At 37.4% G+C, this 23,514-nt stretch overlaps 2 protein-coding genes across 2 annotated transcripts; one reads left to right on the top strand and one right to left on the bottom strand.

The window, feature by feature from the left end:
- The first annotated feature begins 3,003 nt into the window (after positions 1–3,003).
- On the top strand, positions 3,004–18,310 carry tuft1a (tuftelin 1a). The gene is made up of 13 exons (XM_087812305.1): positions 3,004–3,102; positions 5,959–6,193; positions 12,444–12,512; positions 14,569–14,667; positions 14,745–14,831; positions 14,891–14,941; positions 15,020–15,097; positions 16,200–16,310; positions 16,377–16,600; positions 16,678–16,783; positions 16,852–16,935; positions 17,539–17,633; positions 17,788–18,310. Exons 2-13 carry the CDS (start codon positions 6,134–6,136, stop codon positions 17,858–17,860), a joined length of 1,137 nt encoding a protein of 378 aa, XP_087668431.1. The 5' UTR covers positions 3,004–3,102; positions 5,959–6,133; the 3' UTR covers positions 17,861–18,310.
- Positions 18,311–18,393: 83 nt separating this feature from the next.
- ltap1 (lipid transport auxiliary protein 1) lies at positions 18,394–23,263 on the bottom strand. Its single transcript, XM_087812306.1, has 7 exons — positions 23,042–23,263; positions 22,297–22,398; positions 22,130–22,229; positions 22,004–22,057; positions 21,780–21,946; positions 20,743–20,801; positions 18,394–20,673 (listed from the first exon to the last, which is right to left on the bottom strand). Exons 1-7 carry the CDS (start codon positions 23,105–23,107, stop codon positions 20,451–20,453), a joined length of 771 nt encoding a protein of 256 aa, XP_087668432.1. The 5' UTR covers positions 23,108–23,263; the 3' UTR covers positions 18,394–20,450.
- Positions 23,264–23,514: the final 251 nt, after the last annotated feature.

Below are 23,514 nucleotides of genomic sequence, written 5' to 3'. Positions count from 1 at the left end.
TAGAAGAACCTTGAACAATATTATAAATCACATTGTACTCAGATATGGAAACATGGAGAAGTTTCCAAGGAAATTCTCTTGAACCTACAAATGTATCTGAAAATAGCGAGCCTTTTTATTTCGAACAGGTGGGAGTTTGTGCAGCAGCCCAGGATCACGGTAATAGTTGGTTGGGTGAGTTGACGTCACGTGACTAATGCAGAAATGGATGTTTTCACCACAGACGTCTATTATCTCCGGCAGCTGCTGATGTGGTTCCCAGACGTGAACTGATGAAATGTCGAGTGTCTTCACGTGTCTCGACCTCGTGTTGACGCAACAAGTCTTTAACACACTTCAGCACAAATGTTTTGTTGCGTTCAGATCAGGAAACTCTTTATGTCTGTTTTTAGTTTCCCTCTTCTTCTTCTACACTTCTCTCTCCACACGATGCAGAGTTTTAACCGTAGTGTCCTCAGCAGACATTATCGTTGTATAAAACCCTCATTCAACAGAACCAACCCTAGACACACACAGAGCTACACAAACACACACAGACGTGATGAAAACACTCCTCTGACTTTCTTTTATCCTCCAACTTAACACTTGCTCACGATGATACAGTTCTTTTCTGGAGGGTTTTACTCTGTTCGTTAACCTTTTGTTTGTCAATAAAGTTGTGTTTTGATTTAGTCAGACCTACGACTCTTTTTAACCGATGTGATCCAAATATGTCTTTAGTGTTATTGTTGTTGATTTAAACAAACTAGTTCTGTCTTGGTTCATTATTTTTTCAACAACTTTTTATCTTAAATACAAAAAAAGGCAACTATGTTATGACCATAAAAAATGTAATTTTTTAGATTGAACAACATTTTTTTTAAGGTTGCTATGTTCTCTCTTTCATTGAATCTCATTCTTTTGTGTTGTTTTCAGTATCCATGTTCTCTCTTCCGTTTAAAAGAGAAATGTTAGGGGGTTTTCTCTTGGATTCTTGGGAAAGCGGATGAGTGGAGCTGCTGTAAACAACACCACAGAAGTCTCACTGATCAACCAGAACTGAAGTCAAGCGACTTATTCATACTTTTTTATTCAAGTTTTAATCTATTTTCCACTTCATTGTTGAGTTTCCTATTCAAGTTTATTTTAAATAAAAAAGGAAACCCCTTCCAAACTGAAAACTCTTGCTTAACATCTGACAGAACAACCAGCTGCTTATTATCCAAAGTATTAAAACAAAACATTAGTCTAATCTCTTTCCACAGAAGCCGTTCATTAAACACCTGGCAGGAAAACACCATGTTCTCGTCAAAGTGTGTTTAGACTGAAGCGTAAGGAGTGCCAGGATGATCACATGATACCGGCTGTGCTGGTTTTGTCGGGACATTTCATGATGACTACGTATACAAAGAAGCTGGTTTGAGGGCAAATATTGAAAGGGGGGATTGAAATGTTCATGTGAACTCAGTGTTAGATGATATGGAAACAGGAGACGAGTTACGGATCTATGACAACAATTCAACAGAAACATCACAGTGAAGTTCAACATGTTTGTTTTTTTAACACAAACATGTTGTTTGTTTATTAACTATTTAACTTATAACACAACAGAGCTTTAATATACATTTCTAATTAAATTGTCATTAATCATAAATAAAAACATAGTTTTATATTAAATAAAACCCCGCATCTGAATTATTTTTATGATTGTATGTCTTCTGTCTAAGTAAAAAGAACATGAAAGCCTTATTTGGTGATGAAGGATTTGATATACTTTATGATTTTATCAAAAAAAAATTATACTTTTCTCTTTTTTTCAAAGCCCCCTAAATATGCTTTATGTAAATAACATTTCATTTGACAGTTATATTTTTAAATATATATTTTTGACACATTTTAGGAGGAGGATACAAGTGATTAACTTCAAATATAAAAAAAAAAAGATTAAATGATTTTTTTTCTATTAATAATTCCTTTTTTAATGTATTTCCCTCAACTGCCTTGTTTTTTTTATATATATATATATAACTCTATTTAAATAGCATTTATTTTTAAATAATTATCTATTTTAACATTTTAAACCAGATTGTTTTAAGTTCTATATTTTCACATTTAAGTCATTTTAATCACAGTTATCTAATGACCATCTGCGTTTAATTTTTTTTTTTATGAAAAACTTTTAAATTAAATAACGTATTATAAAATAAAATAGTTTTGTATTATTATTTTGCAGATATACCTCAGTCTTTAGTATAAACAAAAATCAGTATTTATACAGAAAGCAAAGCTAACTGGAAAAACCTCCCAGTGTTGTATGGACCCTTATCTGTTAGCACGGATAACAAAACATTTTGGTCTGACGTCTCCCGCTGACTTCAGGGGAAAAAACAACAACTCTCTGATCCACAAACGCTGGAACAACATCCTCCTTTTCAATCCTCCATTCTTTCATGTCGCAGGTTTGAAGTTTGAACATGTTTTTTGAACCTCAAAGTTGAAACCATTAGCTTTAGCCATTAGCTTAAGCCGTTAGCTTTTGCCGTTAGCTTTAGCCGTTAGCTTTAGCACCCAGCTTAAGCCGAAGCACTGTGTCCACGTTACAACTCGTACACAAAAACAACAACAACTCGTCCAGGGAAGACTAGAACTAGTTTGCGTGGGCAGGATCGGGTTTCCGTATCATTATGACATTGTGTTGTAATTGTGTTTGGGGTGTGTTGTTTTTCTTGTGTTACTACAGCGTTGTCATCGGGCAAAAATGCAGCAGGAAAACCATCTGAAAAAAATACGTCTTTTTATTTTGAATTCAGTGAAGCTGAGTCAAAACAAGTTTGGAAACTGGAAATGTTCTTTTTTTTTAAATCTTTTAACTATTACCCATAATATTATGACCACCTGACACCTTTTTAGTGGCGAAATGCTGTACTTTTCTTATCACGACCCTCACGTAATTCTCTGAATTTCTCTAACTTCAAATTCTCTACAGGTTGTTTCGCATATAAATGATCCGAGTTCTTTCCAGGGTGTCCCCGGCCGTCACCTCGGGTAGCTGGGACAGGCTCCACCCCCCTATGACACTGGCGTACTGGTTAAAAATTGGAAGAAATGCTTCAGCATTTACAGGTGAGACTTAAACAAATCAAAACTATAATTTATTATCGTTTTTTATTATTGTCTAAATCCTGGAAGATCTTAATTTTATAATGTAATATAATTTTTCTTATTTCTTTTGTTTCATATAACAGTTATCAACACTCTTCCCTTATTCAATCACATTATTTATTGATGAATATTTCCTTATTTTATTTGTCTCTCGTTCAACTAAAAACTATTTTGTCGTAAATAAAGTGCATATATGTCATATTTACATTATTTGCCTTGAAATATCTTCACATCAATAATCAGAATTTGAATAAAGGTTTAATACAATTAAATAATGTATATTTAGAAGATATTTTCTATTCATAAAGTCATGGTATAATTAGATTCAGGATTTATTTTTGCATCATAACTGAAGCTTGTTTTTCTTGTCTCTCTGTCTTGGTTTTGTTTTCTATGTTTTAATCTTAAAGTATTTTGGCTTTAGAGTCTGAGAGTCCCATAATGCACTGCAACAGACGTATCAAGCTAAAAGGTTGTATGAAAAGTTTAGCTACTGGTATTTGGTCAGAAATGTTTATCAAAATTTCTGTCTATAATGCTTTGAATTCGAATACATAAAAAGGAATGTTTCAGTAAAATATATATTTGTTTAAATATAATGAAATTAAATTAAAAAGTTGTAATAATTAAGGTTATATTTCCAAGAAAAAAATGAAAGTCTAATAGTGTATTATTACAAGTTTTTATGAAAGAAAAATATTGAATTAAAATACAAAGATACTTGTTAAAAACATAGTTTAATGTCTGTCTTTCTTCCGGCACTGATATATATTGAGTAATAATAGTTTCTGCATTGAAAGAATGCACGAGAGTCTGGTTACATCACAGTCTGATCGTTGGTATAATCGGTTTGCACATCAGATGAAGTCGACTCAAGTCACTCCACAGGTGGTTGTAAACATCCGTCTAATCCATGGATCAGTGTGTCTGACTGTGAAATACATAATAACAGGAAGTGGGTTCGTTAATCCGCGGGGAGTTCTCGGTCGACACATTCTTTTGGATGGTTGCGATAACATCTCAGAAATATGCTTCTGAATTTGAGCACTGTTGGGTTCAGAATCAGCATCTTCTCTTGTTTTCCACCACGAGCTGTTGTTTACGGCCTGACAGCCATTAAGTCCATTTAGGTCTTAATCCAATTTGGTTGGTTCTGGATCAGCTGTTGCTGGAGTCAGCGAGATGCCGGCAAAGAAAATGTCCTCCCGTCACTTCTGCTTTGTCATCGCAGTGTTGAACTCGAACAAGGTCCGAGTCTACGTTGCTATTTATAATCTTTTTTTTTCTCAAGCAGATCTGAGTCAGACTTCAATCTCGTCACGTTATGAGCTATGAAATCTCAAAGCTCATTTGAGCCTGTTCATCATTTCACTGCTAAAGTTTTGAATGAAACATAAGATATTTACTTTTTGTCTAAACAAGAAGGATCTGTCTCACCTGCAGATACAAAACTCTGCAGCGAGAATTCTGACCCGCTCTAGTAGAAGAACTCACATTTCCCCTCATCCTTAAAACTCTTCACTGGCTGCCAGTTTCTTTCAGGTTACATTTTAAAATTCGAGTTCTTACTTTCAGATCTATTCATGGTCAGGCTCCTCCTTACATCAGTGATCTGATCCAGCCTTACACCCCAGCTCGGGCTCTGAGGTCTGTGGATCAGAATCTACTGATGGTTCCTGAACACGCTTCAAGACCAGAGGAGAGAAATCCTTCCAGACTGTTGCTCCTAAGCTTTGGAACGATCTCCCTCTGTGTTTGATGATCTACTGACTTCAGTTCAAAAAGATGATGAATAAATATTCTGGCTGCTAACTAACAACTCTGCTGTTAACATCTATATCATATTTGTATTAATGTCTCAATTTAAAAAACAATTTATTTTAGTTTTTAACAGTCTTAGTTTTTCTTCTTCTTTTGATTCCTTTCTTTTTTTTGTAAGTTTGATTTCCCCTCCAGTTATAGTTCACTTTTTTTTTTTATAAATTATATTCTTTTTACATTTTTTAAATATGTTTTTGGATTAATGTCACACAAAATGTATATTTTGTAATAAACTGCAAAATTTCAAATATTTTCACGCCAAATGAAAATGTTCTAAAATTAAATAATTTGTAATATGACAACATTATTATATAATGTTTACAATGTTACAGAATGATTACCTCTTACCTTTTCGCTATTGTTATTTTGGCTTGACTGCCCCGAACAAGAGTCCCATAATGCACTGCGACTGAAGAATCAAGCATTAACACACATGAGCGAAGTGCGACCTTTAGGCTCTATTCTATTCATTTTAATTTATATGTATTTTTTAATTCATTGCTTGTCTCTAAATATAACTCTCTTGTTTGATGACTTTCTGTCATTTTTGTGAAAAAAACTATGAAAAACTTTTCTTTTTTTAAATTCAAATAAACGTTATTTAAAATAGAATAAAATATGATTTGTAGTATATTTACCTGGATTTTTTTAACCTGATTTTGTACTTTTCGCACCTTTATTTTGCTCGACGGCTTCTCACAACCGTCCTTTCAGACAAGAAGTAAGAGAACGTCTACAACTCTAGTAAAATATTTTATAAACGATAAAACAAAATGTCTCTTTAAGAATCCAGTCTAGATCTTAATCCACACGTTACTGACAGCTTCTAAATTATTCACTCGTGTGTAATCTGAGACCGATCACAGTGTTCGTTGGAAATTCAAATAAATGAAGTTGTAATCTATGTTTTCCATCCAATTCTTATTTCCATCCTCGACAGGTTTCACAGCCTTTTCTCTGTCTCTCCGTGACTCAAATTCCCTACTTGGTTCTCAGCTTGACTCCAGGGCGGGAGTGTCCCGCGCTGACGTAGAGAGAGAGGATCACTCCCACAGCCTGGGAGGAGGGACCGACTCTCCACTCAGACACCGGCTACCCTGGACCCGGAGCAGTCCCAGATACTCCAGCAGAAAACACAGTCCCGGGTATTTGTGGATCAGACTCCGGCAAGATGAGCGCTGTGACCAGAAGTTTGTGCACGTTTGAGGACATCAGGAATCAAGACAATGCGGTACGTGTGATATTACTCTATTGTTTAGTCTGAGGTTTCACGCTGACGGATCTGCATCTGCTCTCTGTGGGGTCTTTGAGTCGCTCCCAATTAAAGTATTAACTCTTTCCTCGCGCACAAGTGTTTAAGACAACAGCTCGGAGTTTAAAGGTGTTAGTGTCTCTGTGAGCTTCTGCTTCTATTTGTTCAGGCTTTTCCTTGATTTTCTGGAACTCCTGTTGTGTTATCAGTTTTATCTTGACCTTTAAAGTATATACTTTATTGAATATTGTTTTGATTGTTTAAGCGCTTTGTGACCCTGGTCTGGAAAAGCGCTATATAAATAAAAATTACTTACTTACTTACTTACTTCCATCACTGCAGGGTTTAAACTTAAGATAAGTTTTTCCTTTATTAGTCCCACAAGGGGAAATTATTGCATCAGTATTGTATCTGCATGAAGGACCATAAATGACACAGTTATACATAAATGAATGCATGTTTAAACTTATAAATACTTAACTAAATTTATAAATAAATAAACGTGTGAATAAATATAAGTAAATAAGTAAGTAAATAAGTCATTTGTATTTATATAGTGCTTTTCCAGACCAGGGTCACAAAGCGCTTAAACAATCAAAACAATATTCAATAAAGTATATACTTTAAAGGTCGAAAATGTGGAAAGAAATTAATGATTTTATTGTATGTTTTGTAAATCAATTTATTTATTTTTAAACATTTATTCCCAGTGTTGCTAACACGAAACATTTTTCTTTTTCTTGGGGGTTGATGACGGCACAGATAAAACGAATGAAATAAATATGAAGAGATAAACAAGATGAATAAAATACAATAATTCAATTAAGAGAGATTAAAGTGGATACGATTTAATAACTAATCAATAAAACAAAATACATTACATTGAAAAGAATGTAATTACGTCTTCACACCTATTTCTCATTTAATATTCATGTCATTTATTGTCCTACATACCTTTTTTGAGTGGGTTTTGAGCGATTTAATGACGCAAAGATTGCACTCAAAATTTGGGTCACGACTTGCGGTGACAGTCGTACACATTTTCCTGTGAGATTAGTCATTTATCTCCACAAAATGAGTCTTTATTTGTTTGTATTGACATATCATTTTTCGACAACATTGATTTTAATGTATGTAGAATAGCACCTGATGCTAGCAGTTTGCTAACTAATGATACATTTCCAGACACAACGACAGGAATAAAAACAAACATGACTAAATAAATAAATCAAACATGTATTGGACATCACTGCAGGAACTTTTAAATACTTTTAAAAAGCAAAACTGTTGACGGACTAGAGTTCAGTTCTGCTGGATGATGATGTGCCATGATGTAGATGTTTAGCTTGTCGTCATAAAAAGGTTTAATGATTCACCCGCCTGTGCAAACAGTTCACCTTAAAATGTTATTTTATGCTCTTCCACAGAAACATGTCACTCTCTCTTATCAGCAAGACTACTTTAGACGATTCTATATGAGCGACAGATGCGATCAAATATGAAACAAATTCAGCCTAAAAGCAGATCCTTGTATTCGCGTCCAATCGTTACATAATCGTCAGATGAAAGGTCAGAGCAATAAAGCGATGAAGAATGTGCAGTGAAGCAAAAGATCGGCTGTTTGTTCGAGTGTCTGCTGGTTATCAAGAGGACATTATAAATGCTGTGACTTTTACCTCTCTGGTATCGCCGGCTTATTCTGTGCAAATAACTCTGTTATCAGACTAGAACAACAATCGATACTGCGACTCATGATGTGCTTCAGGAAGATGAAAGCAGATGTTGTATTAGTTGAAGTATAATTCATTCAAATTGAAAGAAATCATTGGGGATCAATGATATTTTAATTAAAATGTATATTAAGCTAAATAATTAATGAATTAAATGGGATTTTATCTTCTTTTTACTTCAGTGTTTAGTTTTCTTGTGTGACTAACCCTTGAAAAAAAACTACATTTAGAATTAAATGCCTAAAAAGAGAACCTTTTCTTTTGGTCAGAACTTCTTCATTTTTGCCCACGAAAACTCTGTTGGATTTCAATATTTTTTTAACTCTCAAAAAACAGGTGCGTCTGGAAAAAAGAGGTGGAGGCTAATTCAAATGTAATCTATTCTGTGGCAATACTAATTTTAATGATATTATTTGGTTAATATTAATTTTAAAATGTGTTTAAATAATGAATGCCTAATTTTTTTTTTGTATTTGCCTTTGGCTCTTATTTGATTAACATCAAAATGTAGACTATTTTCGATCTATGCACGCAGTTAAAAATAGATTTTGTTATTATTCTTTGTTTTATTTTGGAATGCGTGCGAGCGATTTCTCAACCCTCTGAAGAAACAAACCTGTGACGTCGGAACCCAGCTGAAAATATGCCCAAACTCATCTCCCTTCCCGTCATCACGACGAGACACATTCCCGCCGCCTCTCCTCATCAGGCATGAGTCGGGGAAGCGTGAGCTCATGATCTGGGCGACGGCCAAACGCGACTCCCGTCCACGTAAATGAACGAGGAGCCAAAACATTCCGACTCACACGCAAGTCTCTGTGACAGGACTTATAAGGGGTGTCTGTAGGGTTTTTTTTAACAACATGTTCCCGACTGAACACTCAATAAATGTCACTACCTGCAAACACTTCACACCTCAGCTCCAAAGTTAAAATTTACTCAGCGGTTAAGTTTGCATGCGAGAGCGAGCGACTCAAAGGTCGGCGATCGACTCAAAGGTCAACGAGCGACGGCTGAGAACTCGACACCCTTTTAATCCATTGAGGAATTACTTGCATTTCTCAACTTCTGGGAGAGTTTTTAAAACAAAAGAACTTCTAAACTAACGACAAAGAAGGAAGTAAAAACGAATAAACACACCTCGATGGATAGTAATTCCACACATTACTTCACAAGACAGGAAACACCTGAATTAAATGTTGCAAAACCGAGTTTCCCCAACATTTTTTGCACTGGTTTCATGTCCGCATTTTATTCACGGACCAATATTTAGATAAAAACATTAAAAATAAAAGGTATTTAGTTTGTATTGCACTCATTTTCACTAGTTTACACGTTTTGTTTTGGGTAAACTTTAAGAGTCCCAGAGAAAATTCCATATTTTTTCAAAACAAAACACATTTAATACAGTAATAATCAATAAAACATAAATTAAATATATCATTCTGCGTGGACCATTAACAAATGCCTCAGGTAACGGTCTTCATACCACTGATATAAAACACTGAAAGTATGAGTGGGTAAGAGTTTTTATTTATATATATATATTGTTAAAAAAAATTGTAGAAATACAAGTCATGAAAATAAAAGTTGAAAGTTAGTCCAATTTCATGCAGAAGTCATAAAATAAAACTCAAACAAGTGCGAATAAAAAGATAAAACTTTGATTTTGAGATAATCCACAGTGACCCTCAATATTTTCCTTTGTTAAATTAGCACCGAGAAGCTTACTCTTGTAAAACAGACAAAACTTGGTTTAGTTGAGCTTATTTTATGTGAACTTAAAATAAAAAAATAAAAATAAAAACATAATTAAATAATTAAACCCAAACACTAAAATTTCACAACATTTTTATTTAATTAAATTAATTTCTTATCTGGTAAGCTAACAAGCTAATGTTAGCTTGGCTTGGTTAGCCAGTGAACAAACAACTTTTTTATTTCTACTTTCTTAATCCGTATCTTTTTGCTTTTTTAAATTGATTTAACTATTAGATAAATACAGTAACTCGATGTTGATAAAAGTCACTATTCTCTGCATAAAACACAAATAGTTACGTAGCTTACGCATACATTTAGGAATAGTCTGCTCTTTGTGTGCGTGTCACTGCTAGTGAAAAATCTATAGAAGAAAAAAAACAGAATGTCTTCAGCTCAAAGATTTATGAGGCGGCAAGAGTCGGAACAAAGTAACATAAGGCCTGCAGGTGTTTGGAAAAAGGGCGAACAGGTATTAAAGTTTGCACACAATAAACGCACACATTGGGCAGTAATGGAATGCAGATGGAGTTTCACAGCAACAGAATTCCTTCCCTGCTCCGGGTCATTTTTTTGTACAGACATCGCTCCCCTCAGTTGAAGATGACTTTCTGTTCTCTGGTACCAAAACAAAAGCGTGTTCTTGCTCCATAAGCCCTTCGGTCGCGTCGTACTCGCTCGTCTTTTGTGCCCATTGTTGACGTGCCCGCCGGCATGGCTGCTGCAGTTTCACATTTCGACCCTGACGTGGACAAGTGAACAGTTTTGCGAGGTCTAGAATTACAGGTTATCTCGGAAAGTGGCTGCATTTTTGTCCGAGTTAAAGAGCACGTCGGTGGCAGAAGAGTCTTTGTCCGCCTGACCGTGAAGAGACGTTAAATCATGATGGATTCTTAACAACCGGCCTGTTTGTTTCTCCGCCCCCTCCTCGCTCCCCCTCACAAATCTCTCTGTTTGAGCTTTTACTTTTGGCGTAACGTGAGAAGAAAACGTCTTGAACAAAAGGGGGGATTCTTCACTTTCATTTCCCGACTTCTGTTTTCTCCCTGGCCTCTCTTTCTCTCCGTTACGCAATCTCTTCACGCCACGTTGACCTCACCTTGATTTACTGTCGTCGTCGATCCAAACATGTTTCCTTCTTTCTATCGACCCGCTAACATCCCTTTCATTGACATTCTCGACATTTTACCTGAGAAATATTGCCGTGTGTGTCATGTAGTTAATATTAACCCGCTGTTATATAAACATTTGACACTTATTGTTGATAAGAATCACAATAGAGGTCACAAATTATTAATTATTAAATTACTGCCCATTAAATTAAATCAAAATGACCATTGTATTTTATAATGCGATAATAAGTACAATTAAAACAGTTATGAATGGTTTTACAGCCACTTTAATGCGTTATTAATCACTATAATCCTTAAAAAGTAGCAACAGAGAACAGCTAAAGAAGACAGATTTCTAGAAGTTAATGTGTGAAATTATATTCTCAAGGACTGTCACACCTTTGTTTGATTTTCCAAAGAAGAAGATCTTTAAAGGTGTAATAATTAACTTAAAGTGGTGCATTTTTATCAAGTCGTTACACTTCCTCATGAATTAAATACACAATCCGCAGGAAATTTCGCGTATAAGTTCACCTCCTGAGACGCTAGCATCCTGATACCACAGCTTAAAAAATATATATAATAATAATTCACCATCGTGTTGAGTCATTAAAACAGTTCTGGGACTTCAGTGAAATCGCAATGGAGGGATTATCAGCAAAAGAGTTCTACAGCAGATACAAAAACAAATGGTGTACCAAATGTATCCAAATTTCAAGATGAAAGAAAACTAAAGAAACATTTTAATTGCAAGGTTTAATACACGTTATACCTTTTGAGTCTTTCTTAGCCAAGAGACAAACACACACCTTGAACAAAAACTCTAAAGAGTAAAAATGTAAATATCCAGGCAAATATTTAAATAGTTCGGGTCACAGATTTGTTTAGAAGGCAAAAAATGAAGAAGAACATTCTTTCATTCTCTGACCCAACAAGGAAGTTGACATGGATGAGCAAGTTTTGTTTTCGGACAGAAGAGAAGTCGATCATCAGCATATGAAAGAGTTTTCAACATCCAAATAAAGACATTTTGTCCACCTCTGTTCTGTGTCTCAGCTGACAAGAGACACAAGAGGGTCAGAGTGAGACCCTCCAGACTCACCCGTGATATAACAATGTTTATATGTTCTACGCACTTACAGGGAGACGGAGCGGGGGGGGGGTCCCTTTACTCAGGGAAACACCCACTCACATCCTCACTGAAGAATTTCCTGTTCAAGTCAATTGTGACCAGAATAAAGACAGAGTTGTTGTTGTTGTAGCTAAAGATAGACGCTGGTAAAGCCGGAGACTTTCTTGTCATGGAAATATATTCCACACTTTACATTCTCGGCGCGAAAATACCCATAAATCCGAGCAGAGCTTCCACCCGCTGGGAAGCTTCTGGAGAGTTTCCGTCTCCATGACGTCTGAACCAAACAAAAAAACTTTCACTCTGACGCTCGTACCCTTCTGTCTTCCCGGTCACCGCCCGTCCCTCTCCCTCCTTACTCTCGCCCTCCCTGAGTGAGTATGACTCAGTCTCTCCTCCTCTGTGGAGCCCCTCGCTTTCTCCTTCAGCTCATAACCATCACACTCCCTCACGTAACGGCTTCTTTGTGGACTCACGCTCTGCTCTCTTCACTCCAGGACCGCTACAGGGGACTCCGACTCACCCTGCACAACCAGGACCAGGCCGGGCAGCAGACCCGGGACAAGGTAAGCCCCCTTTAAAGAGTCGCTGCTATCAGACTAACTAGTGACCCGAAGGACTCTATGAATAGAGCATTCATTGTGAGGGTTTTAAACTCAGTGGCCTGAACCTCCTGTTCGTAAAACATTCCCTTGCATGATTTAAAAAATCAGAGGTCAAAGGTGACAATCCTTCGAGGGTCCACTCCAAAGACATGACAAACCATTTGTATGAAGAAAAAAAAAGGCTCTAAATGGAATATCATGCAAATAATTGAGCTCTGAACCATATTTTTTTGCAGTATCATCTGCATAGAGTTGAGTCCACGACCAGAGTTGCGACAAAAGAGGCTTTGAATGATGGGAAAAGCTTCAAAAATCCATTCTGCATGTCTGACCTTGATTGTTTACGACAATATTATGGACTATAATTATAATTTATCATCTCAGTAATCATCGGGAATGAAGTTCGGAGCTACTGTACCTTCTTTACAAACTAATCTCACCACATTCCTGCACAAATGAATGTAGTCGGAATTTTTATCACGACATTCCACAGAGAGTCTGGCGTTAAATCAACCAACGAATGTCATTAAAACGCATCGTAAGCATAAAAATGTTGTCGGATGATTGAATTTTTTAATAACCTGACCTCTAGAAACTACACTTTTATCATCAAACTTCATCTAAAATAGCTTCAAATAAGGAAGTAGAATCATAAAAAAGTGGGTGTGAGTGAGGGGTCCCAACCAGAATCACTGTAAACACTTGGAATTGTTCACGAGTATTTACAGAAATCAACAGATTAAAACTATAAAAAGTTTTATACAGAAGATTGGCTCAGGCTTGAGGAAATAGTTCAGGGTCCCTTAGTTCAGGGGTCCCCAAACTTTTTGGCAGCGCAGTCCGGTTTAATGTGGGCGTTATATTCACGGACTAACCTTCATATCAAAACATTTTTCCGGTCTGACTTAGATGACTTTGGAGGCCAAAAAATAATATATGTTTTCTCACTGAAAAATAATGTAGCAATGATGCAATTGGACAAGTTTTCCTTTGAGAGTTGTTGTTGTTGGATTTGACCGCTCTCTGTGGACAATGAAGCAACACATTTGGACCTGGTTATGTAACATCAGGACCGGCCCCTCCTCTCACCAGGAGTTCCCACTCCATGTTGCATCCAAACACACTGGCGCCACATGTTGGTTGCGGGATTGTTTGATCCCAGATAATCGCCTCCCGATTGGACGAGACCACAGCCAGCTGCACACACGTCAACCACACCTCTGAAAATACACGTAAAGCATTAGTCTGTGTGGTTTTTATTAAGAAACTAACATCTGTAACGTGTTTAAATGTCCTTCGAGAAACAATTATCAAGTACAATTATATATTGCACAATAGATCATTTATGTATGAGTCAGATAATGATTTTTTTTTTACTCTAAAAGCAAAGAACTGTGATTAAACTTCAGCTTTATTTATGAGATTCAAAACATAATCCGCTTCCATCAAAAAATAAAAAGCGGTAGTAGTTTTCAGGTACTTTATACTTTGTAATAGATTATAATCATTTTAAACCGTACAAATGGATATCTTGTCCTTTTAGTTCTAAACAAAATAAAGATTAATCCTGAAAAATGCTACATTTTTTACTTTATACAATGTAGTTGAGTTGATGTTTAAACTGACCTACAGTAAATGCTAAAGGGGGTCCAGGCCTCTTTAATTTGGCTGCTGCCTCCAGTACCTTGGAAGGAAAAGTGATGGATGTATAAAAAGATATTTGGATTTAAAATAAATTCCAAGAATTTAGCAGCAAAAAGATAAAACACATCAAATAAATATATTTCTTAAACTTTTAAAAAACAAATTTGTATCCTTGTGGTTTTCCTTCTTAAGCATGAAAAAGTTACAGACAATATTTGGATCTAAGCAGGTATTATTAAAATATACTTAGAGATATAATTCATAAAAAATAAGACTTGAGGTCATTTTTCTTGCCATAGAAGCCACTGAGGATTAAATGTTGCCTCACAAAAGCATCATGAGTTCATTGTTAACTGGGTTCTTTCATCCGCAGCCAGTCGGACGAGCGTTCGCGTTGGTGCAGCCGCCCAGCGACAGAACCTTCGCGCCCGAACCAGTCAAGCGCCCGCAGGAGCAAGTGGAAGTCATCAAGGTGGGTGTGGCTCAGAACGCTTTGTTCTTTGTTTGGTGTTTCTGGATCCGACTCTTCAATTCCCTCCTCGGTTTCAGGTCTATCTGAACGCTCGCAACCAAGAGAATCACAGGCAACAAGAGAGTCTGAAGATGTTGTCGGACGAAGTCTCACAGATACAGGAGGTCAGTGTTTCACGGTCGCTCTGAAGTCGTGTGTTCTTGACGGGTTGATCTGCTCTCAGGTCAGGTACTGCCTGAAGTCGCTGAGGGAACAGATGGCCGCCAAAACGAAGGTACGTCTACGATCGAGTCTTTTTTTTCTTTTTTTTCCTCTGCTCTGCTCCGGGTCAACTCACAATCTCACGCTTCAGATGCCGACCAATGGATGGAAGGTCACAGCTCCTTTCAGAAGAACAGAGAAGAAGAGTGGAACTAAAGTTGACGGACAGGTGAGAAGCTCCCGCCTTTGTGGTGTTTATAACCACAATTAAATGAATTCAATATTCAGAAAACATTTCAATGTATGTTGTTGTTGATTTGTAGAAACATCATCCTCTAGATTTCCTTATGACACCATAGATTTGTACGAGTCACTCACTAAAGGTGCTAACTGCAGCGGGCCAATAGTCGACCCCTGTGGTACACCTTCCATGATCCTTTAACAGTTTGGCTTGAGCTAAATTTTTAAACAATATCTTGAAAAGCACTCAAAAGATCGTAGAATTTCACCTTAGAAGCACATTTTCCAACAGAATTTTCCAACACCTTTTTAATCATTTTAAAATACAGTGGTCCCTCGTTTTTCGGGGGAACCCCCCGCGTTAAACGAAATCCCAGTAGTAGTGGCCATTTACTTTTTCACTTTTTAAAATTAAAAACATGTAACCGAACTTGTAAACTCAACATAGCTTACACGTGTCATCTCTCTCAGTAATGGTGAACAGCTCCCATAATGCTTTGCCGCCCAGCCAACCAAATCACAGCTGTCGATCACTTTTCACAACATAAATGTAGAATTCAAATACAGTATTGAATCAACCAATCAGGTGTCACTAAATAGAGCAGTTTGTGGAAAGGCATCATGGGATTTCGGTCACTTTTTTGTTGGCACCATAACTAGGGTTGGGTGCTGTAATTTCCTTTGTTTGTTTAAAGTGAATTCAGCTGCTTATAACAGAGTAAGAAATGACAAGGAACTGTGTCATTTTGATATATTTAAATATATAGTGACGTGTGCAAAAGTTCAAAGGAGGTCATTGAGCAACAGGTTTGAATTTTATTGGCAAATACATGACCTCGTTGGCAGACGTAATAACACACCCTCGGATATGTTAATAAACCAGCAGATCAAGTAAATATTTGTGGCGGTTCCTCCTCATACCACGAGTTCCATCCCATAATCATTTTTCTGAGCACATTGTCGAAGGCTTAACTGCAGAAACTCTGATCCAGTAAAACCGGGACACACCCAGGTTTTAAAAAAAAAATATTATGTCTCCTGAGCTCACGATTGAAACGTTACGTCAGACTGAAAGAATGCGTCTCCTTCAGGAGGCAGACGAGGAGGCCGAGAGGAACAAGCTGAGGGAGGTGAGCAAGCGTCTGTACGCCCAGATGCAGGAGGCCGAGAAGAAGCACCAGGAGGAGAGGGAGCGGCTGCAGGTGAGAGCCAGAAGATCCACGGTCAGGAGGTTCAAGTGTTAAAGTGTGGATATAAACGTGTTAAAGGCTGAGGGGAGCAGACTGAAGGAGCGTCTGAGCGACCAGGAGGAGCAGCTGATGGTCGCCGAGGCGGCGTCCGGCAGGAAAGACGAGCGCATAGAAGATCTGCAGAGGCTGCTGGGAGGGATGGAGCAGGAGAGCGCCACCCTCAGGGACACCATCCGCAGTCGTGAAGAAGAACTGAAGGAGCTTCGGCAGATCAGAGAGGAGGGCAAGACGGGAGGCGAGAGGTCAGCAAAGACACTTGAGGAACACAAACAGAGAGTCCCTCAGAGATACAAGTTTTTTGTCTCCGGAATGTTCTCAGAGCCGAGCAGCTGGAGAGGGAGGTGGCCGTCCTGAAGGAGAAGATCCACCATCTGGACGACATGCTGAAGAGCCAGCAGAGAAAAGTGCGACACATGATCGAGCAGGTGAGACGCACACGTGTGTTCATAGTTTATAATCACGGGTTTTGACTCCGGGTTTGTTTGGACTTTAGCTCCAGAACTCTCGCATGGTGATCCAGGAGCGCGACCGCGTGATCCGAGAGCTGCAGGAGAAGGTGGCTTTCCTGGAGGCTGAGGTGAGGACGGAGAATGAAGACTCAACTGTGCATATAATGACTTATAACTATTGTTTTTATTGTGTAAATAAACCTCTGTCAGAATCCATTTCTTATTATTCAAGAAAAAGGGATAAAAATAGAATAAAAAAGATTAAATGCATAAGATCCACGATAATGAATCCTGGATTACTGAAAAAATGACACTTAACTTTGGGATTTTATTAATTATCGTTTCATTTAATATATAAAATTTTGGTCAAAACTTTTATTTGACAATATTTTAAAGGAACAAAGAAGGATAATGATGAAGAAAATAACATTATTAAGTTACATTGAGATATTTTAACCAGTAAATAAATAATGGAAATATAATATAAGAACATAAAGTAAAAAAAATCATACTATTATTTTTAGACATGATCAGTTTTTCTTGATTTGCTTGTAAAAATGTGCATTTAAAAACAATTTATTCAAATAACCCTATTAATAATCAAATAGTAAAACAAGTTAATAAATAAATAAACTTGTATTTTAATAAATATACTTCTGCAAAAAGTGATTGATTGATGAGATATTTGTGCAAAGATTTCTAAATTAAAACTGATTTTTGTGTGTTTGCAGAATCGAGAAATGCACGACCAGATGGATTATTTCCTGGGAGGACAGAAGTCGAACTCGTACCTCTCTTCCGAGCGTAACCCCCAGATCGTGTACAGGTAAAAGGTTACTCTCTCTTCAAATCCAATTAATCCTACGATATTTAAAAATATAAAAATGTTGCATCATCCATCATAAAGCAGTTCAGTTAAAGGATTTTAAATGTTTCCTGGAACATTTTTCAACAGCAATCGTCTTGTTTTGTCTTCCCAGCAAACCCCTGAAGCCCACCAACGCCTCCAAGAAACCCCTCCCTTTCATCAAAGTCATCGAGATCAGGTCCTGAGGGAGCGGCGACGGAGGAATGAAGAGTTACTGGGGAGAGAAGAAAAGAACCACCAAAGCTTTCGCCGACTGAACCAAAGTGACGCTCGTGAAGGAGAAGGTTTTGATGAATGTACGCTTAAGCTGGTGCGTTTCTCTGTTGACACAGTGTGACGCCTTTAAATATCAGTTTGAAGTTTATTAACCGTCAAGTGAAGGCGTGAACCAACCAGGACTTGCTTGTTTGAGGTTTTTAACTGTGATGAAGACTTTTACTGATAGACGTTTTTATTGTTTAATATTTCCTGTCAGGCATTTCACTTCCACCCTTTTTTTTGTACATGAAATCTTTTCTAACCTTTTTTTCTTTGTATTTATTTATGACTCGAAACCTCCCGATAGGGAGTGTTTTTTGTATGAAGCAAAATTTTCATTCGTCTGCGGTTTTAAAGAATAAAATATTGAAAACGTACACGCAGTCTCCGTTTGGGATATGACGCCCTCTGTCGGAGAATCAACGCACTACAAGCAAACCAGCAAGGCAACAAAACGTAAGTGATTGTATTTGTTTTTATTTCAACTCGTCACAAGGCACAAAGTTTAAGAAGAGAATTGCAGAACCTGACAGAAGATAAAGCACTGAAGAATATCAGACGTGGAAGGCACGTAAAGTTCTAAAGATCTGGCTGCAGACGAGAGCAAAGAAAAGCCGACAACATTCCACAGTGAAATACCGACACGCACTGGAACACTGTCCGGAAGGCAATGAGGTTTAAAAAAATCATACTTTTAAATTGCACTTATATATTAAAAAATATGGCTTTGATAGAAATCAGTTAAAGCGATCAACAGACTTGATTATTCACATGACGGTGAGTTTAAATAATGCTTGTGTCGCCATGTGTCGTTACATAATAACGTAGCACTTGACGTGATAAAGCTCTGGCACTTGGTTTGGTCAGGGTTCAAGAACATGTCATGAAAGATCATATCTAACTAGTCAACTGAAATAACTTACTAACCACTTATGTTTTCAATTAAAAAATGATATGTATAATTGACTGATAGTAGAAATGACTTGGATATACGACTTGTGATTAGATATGTGGTTAAGTATTACATTTGTAACACCACATTTCATCAGTATATTACAATAACTTTGACCTGCATGTCAGAACTCTGACTCGTGTAATAACACTATAATATTAACTTTTGAGTGACTCACGTTTCAAGGCTGCCTGCTATAAATCAAAGCCTTGTTATTACTCTGACTCTGATGCAATAACTACGAGTCATGTTTTAACTAGTGTCAGAACTATCTATAACTGTCTATAACACTGAATCATGTTTAACTCTAGTGTTATAACTCTGTCCACGTCAAATCTCGAAGCCATGTTGTAGCTTTGACTCAGTTATAACTATGTCATGTTATTAATACAACTCGTAACTCTGACTCATGTTATTATTCTGAATTATGTTATAACTCAAAGGCATGGCATGATTCTCTGAGTCATGTTATTGTTATCCGAGTCATGTTATGATTTTCTTAGTCATGTTATGATTGCCTGAGTCATGTTATGATTTTCAGAGTCATGTTATGATTTTCCGAGTCATGTTATGATTTTCCGAGTCATGTTATGATTCTCTGAGTCATGTTATTATTATCCGAGTCATGTTATTATTATCCGAGTCATGTTATGATTGCCTGAGTCATGTTATGATTTCCTGAGTCATGTTATGATTGCCTGAGTCATGTTATGATTTCCAGAGTCATGTTATGATTGCCTGAGTCATGTTATAATTGCCTGAGTCATGTTATGGTTATCTGAGTCATGTTATGATTTTCTGAGTCATGTTATGACTGCCTGAGTCATGTTACGGTTATCTAAGTCATGTTATGATTCTCTGAGTCATGTTACAACTCTGTGACTCATGTTAGAACCCATGCATCGTTCTATGAAGCTGCTTCTTGTCATGATGCTATACTCTGTCATGCATAAGTTATAACACAAGATCATGTTTTGAGTACCTGAGTCACTATTTAATGCCGAGTAATGATACCACAAAGCACCAGGCTATAATGCTAATGTTACCTTGTTGCTTCAGAACGCTGCATTAATGCAGAATCATGTTTTGGATCTGCACCATAAAGCCGAGTCATGTTATAACGCTGAGTCATGTTTTATATCTACATCATGAAGCTGAATCGTGTTGTAAGGCTGAGACATGCTTTACATCTACATCATGAAGCTGAGTCATGTTATAAGGGCTACTCTGTGCTTTAACACTGTGTCACGTAACGCCGAGTCATGTTTTAAAGCTGCGCCACATTACAACACTGCTGACTCATGTAATAATGCTGTCATGATGTATAATCCTGGCAACATAACCTCGGTCTCATCTCTCACCAACTCATGTTACATCACTTTGAAATGAGATCCTGTAAACAAATACTTCCAGGCACTGAATCTAAAGCTTGTTTTCTGAGCTAAACACCCTTCAGTTGGACGGTAAAGCTCAGTTTGTGGAATAAGGCGATAAATAAGGCGATAAATAATGCTACGGGTTCCAACAAGACTCCAGAACATCCGTCGGTGTTACCGTCGTGTGCCTCAGAAGGAACTGTCCAGGGTGTTGTAGTTGTCTTTGAAGTTCTTCAGCTCCAGGAAGTTCCTGGGCCTCTTGCTGCGCTGCTGCGCCGCAGACGTGAGGCAGGTGCTGTGCGTGGGCGACGTGGAGGAGGTGGCGGGAGCGGACGGGTCGGCGGTGTGGGTCAGATCTTTGGCCGCCGACTGGTGGTACTGGTTCTCCGTGATGCCGCCGTGCGTCTTCACACTGGGGAGGGGGAAAGAGTCGGATCAACAGTCCCCAGCTCGGTCCACATAAGGGAGAGGAGTTACTTACAAAGATGCCAGTTCTGTCAGAGCTTCTCGGTACTTCTGGAACTCTGCTTCGTTGAAAGTCTGCAAACAATAACCATCTTCTCTTTACTTCGCAAATACATTATTTAAATACTGAGCTAGAAGTGTTTGTGTTCCGAGTTCAGGCAAAACAGATGTTAATATATTCCTCTAACTGAGCTCCGCTATGGATTAACCAATAGCTTAACTCGGTTAGAGAGTTTTCCACCAATCGTAGAACCTGGATTATGTTAGATAATCAGGGGGTGTTTACATTTGTGGTGGTATCACAAAACGTCCTCCTTTTTCAGTGGAAACACAACAGCAGAAATGTCAACAAAAGTCGTCAGAGCTGCCTTTGTTTAAGTATATGTTGTGGTTAACTTTTTTGAAAAAAAAATCTAATGTATGTCCTATTTTATGTTACTCATGTTCTTGCCAATAAAATGTACATAATATAGTAATTATTTTATTTATTAGGTCATACTTGTCCCAGGCAAGACCTTTTTGGAGTTCTTTGGACTCAAAGGTTATTGGAAAGGGCCGCATGTGGCCCCTGGGGCCACTATCCAAGATCAGGAAAATGGTCATGATCGAGGCAATTTTCCAGCCAAAGTTTTGACATCACTTCCTCTGCACTGCTTGTAAAAGGTAAGTTTAAACTGAAAATATAAATATCCAAACATTAATCCATGAATTAAATATATGTAATAAATACAAATATGCCTAACAAAAACATGCAAAAATGTTTGAAAATCGGCTGTGTACTCGAAAAAAAATGGTTGTTGGACAATGAAGGCGTCACTACAGAACAGACTTAATATTATTGTCCTTCACAATTGTCTTTTTCCTCTCTAAACAAAATTAAAATAAAAACAATTACAATTTTCAAGGGGCCCAAACAAAATTAGGTAAATAATGAATACATTTATATCAAAAAAAGGAATGGAAAGTGAGCATAATGTTGTATTTCATAGGTGTAAACTGTCTTAAATGCTCAAATAACAAACAAACTTCGGGAAACTGAGAGAAAATAAAGACCTGTGCTTCATGGCGAGCTCTGTTGTATCCGTCCAGCACCGTGTCGATGAGGCCGCTCTGGTTATCTCTGAAAAGACTGTGGGAATTCCGTAGTTGCAGAAGCCACGATCTAAATGTTTTGGCTGTGACGGCTGTGGACGTTCCGCCCAGCTCCCGGAAGGGGAAATCTAAAGAACAGACGTTTTATTAGTGTTGCAAACATCTTAACTGGACGATGAACTCACCAGCGTCTCTGATGGCGTCCAGCGCTCTCATCCTGTACAAGGTGTCAGAGCCGCCTGCAACACACACTTTTAAAAACCCACCTGAAGCCAAAGATGTTTCAACGCATGTCTGTGGGCGACCCTCACCGGACTGAGCTAATCTGTTGTCATCTGCCGTCAGCAGCCGAGGCTCAAAGTGGATCTTCTGGACGTGATTCAGTTTGGCTTCGATTTCCTGCTTCAGTTCCTGCACGAGAACAAACTCTCCTTCAGTTCCACACTTTGCTGAGGAGTTCAAGTCAATGGACATTTACCTTTCGAGCGTTGTGACCAATGGGAACATGAGGTCCTCCGCGAGATTTCACGGCGAATCTCATGATTTGCCTTTTTACGAAAATGAACAAGAGAACAAACACCTGCAAGAGAACAAGTTCGGTTTAGGTAGGTAGGTAGGTAGGTAGTTAGGTAGAACTTTATTGATCCCTCAGGAGTTCTCCTTCGGGAAATTGTTTTTTTTTTCCAAATTATCCACAGCAAATACGGCAATTTTTCATAAAAAATAATCAAAATAAAATAAGAACAAGAACAAAGAGAAATAAAGAGAAAGAACAAGATGATACAATCCAAGTTTAGTGCCGAGATGCTGCTTTTCCAATAGGGTGGAAGAAAGAAAGATAAGTTAGTAAGTAAAGGTTATTTGTAAAGTGCTTTTCTAGACTAGGGTCTCACAACCAAAAACAATACACAGTTAAAATATATACTATAAAAGGGCCAAGACATATAAGACGAACACAGAAGTCCCATAAAATAATTATTGTGTACATTTAAAATAAACATGTCAACATTTTAAATGTTTTTTTTTATATATTTATAAACATCTTGTTCCTTCTTTATGGGTTTAAAAATGAAGAAGTTGGAGAAGATGAAGATACAAAGGTTGTTATGGAGAGAAAGGACTTCAAATGTTAATTTCACAATTTAAGCAAGTATTCGCTTTTGCAACGTCAAAAGACCGAAAGAACACAATGTTTGAAATACTTTTCTGAGTCGAATACTCACCAGACTCCCGTAGGCCATGACAAGTACAACGTTGACGTTCGAAAGAGGACCGTCGTCTTCACGCATGTTTGGACTTTAATTCACAAACAAACAAACAACTGACGTAAATGCATCGAACCCGAAAATACAGTTTTATAAAGGGCTGCGCTTTTGGACCGAGTTAAAAACTACTTTTCCGCTCGAAAACTGGAAACAGAAGTTTCAAAACGAACCCATTTCTAAATCTAGTTTGTTGACTTCCTGATAAGTCACGTGATCGCCGAGGACTTGTGACGTACACCTGATGTCCATACGGCTCTTGTGACATCTAGCGGCTAGAATTAAAGTAAACAGGCACTTTTGTCGATTTTCTAAATTACAATTAAGAAAAGCATCATTTTTTATACTGTTCTTAATATTTTACTCTAAGACATACATTTAATTATCAAGTTATGTTTTATATATTTTTATTTTATTATTTTATTACATTATAC

This window comes from Callionymus lyra, chromosome 17, assembly GCF_982586985.1.
Source record: "Callionymus lyra chromosome 17, fCalLyr1.hap1.1, whole genome shotgun sequence".
Lineage (NCBI taxonomy): Eukaryota > Metazoa > Chordata > Actinopteri > Syngnathiformes > Callionymidae > Callionymus > Callionymus lyra.
Note: the sequence above shows the minus strand (reverse complement) of the source record. Positions and strands in the feature narration are given on the sequence as shown.

Excerpts from the sequence above, each read along its gene's own strand:
- ltap1 (XM_087812306.1), bottom strand. The coding sequence starts at position 23,107 with ATGCGTGAAGACGACGGTCCTCTTTCGAACGTCAACGTTGTACTTGTC. Across the intron at positions 22,399-23,041 it reads TCATGGCCTACGGGAGTCTG|GTGTTTGTTCTCTTGTTCAT; the intron begins GTGAGTATTCGA and ends GTTCTCTTGCAG. Across the intron at positions 22,058-22,129 it reads CAACAGATTAGCTCAGTCCG|GCGGCTCTGACACCTTGTAC; the intron begins GTGAGGGTCGCC and ends TGTGTGTTGCAG.
- tuft1a (XM_087812305.1), top strand. The coding sequence starts at position 6,134 with ATGAGCGCTGTGACCAGAAGTTTGTGCACGTTTGAGGACATCAGGAAT. Across the intron at positions 14,942-15,019 it reads AGATGGCCGCCAAAACGAAG|ATGCCGACCAATGGATGGAA; the intron begins GTACGTCTACGA and ends CTCACGCTTCAG. Across the intron at positions 16,784-16,851 it reads TGCGACACATGATCGAGCAG|CTCCAGAACTCTCGCATGGT; the intron begins GTGAGACGCACA and ends TTTGGACTTTAG.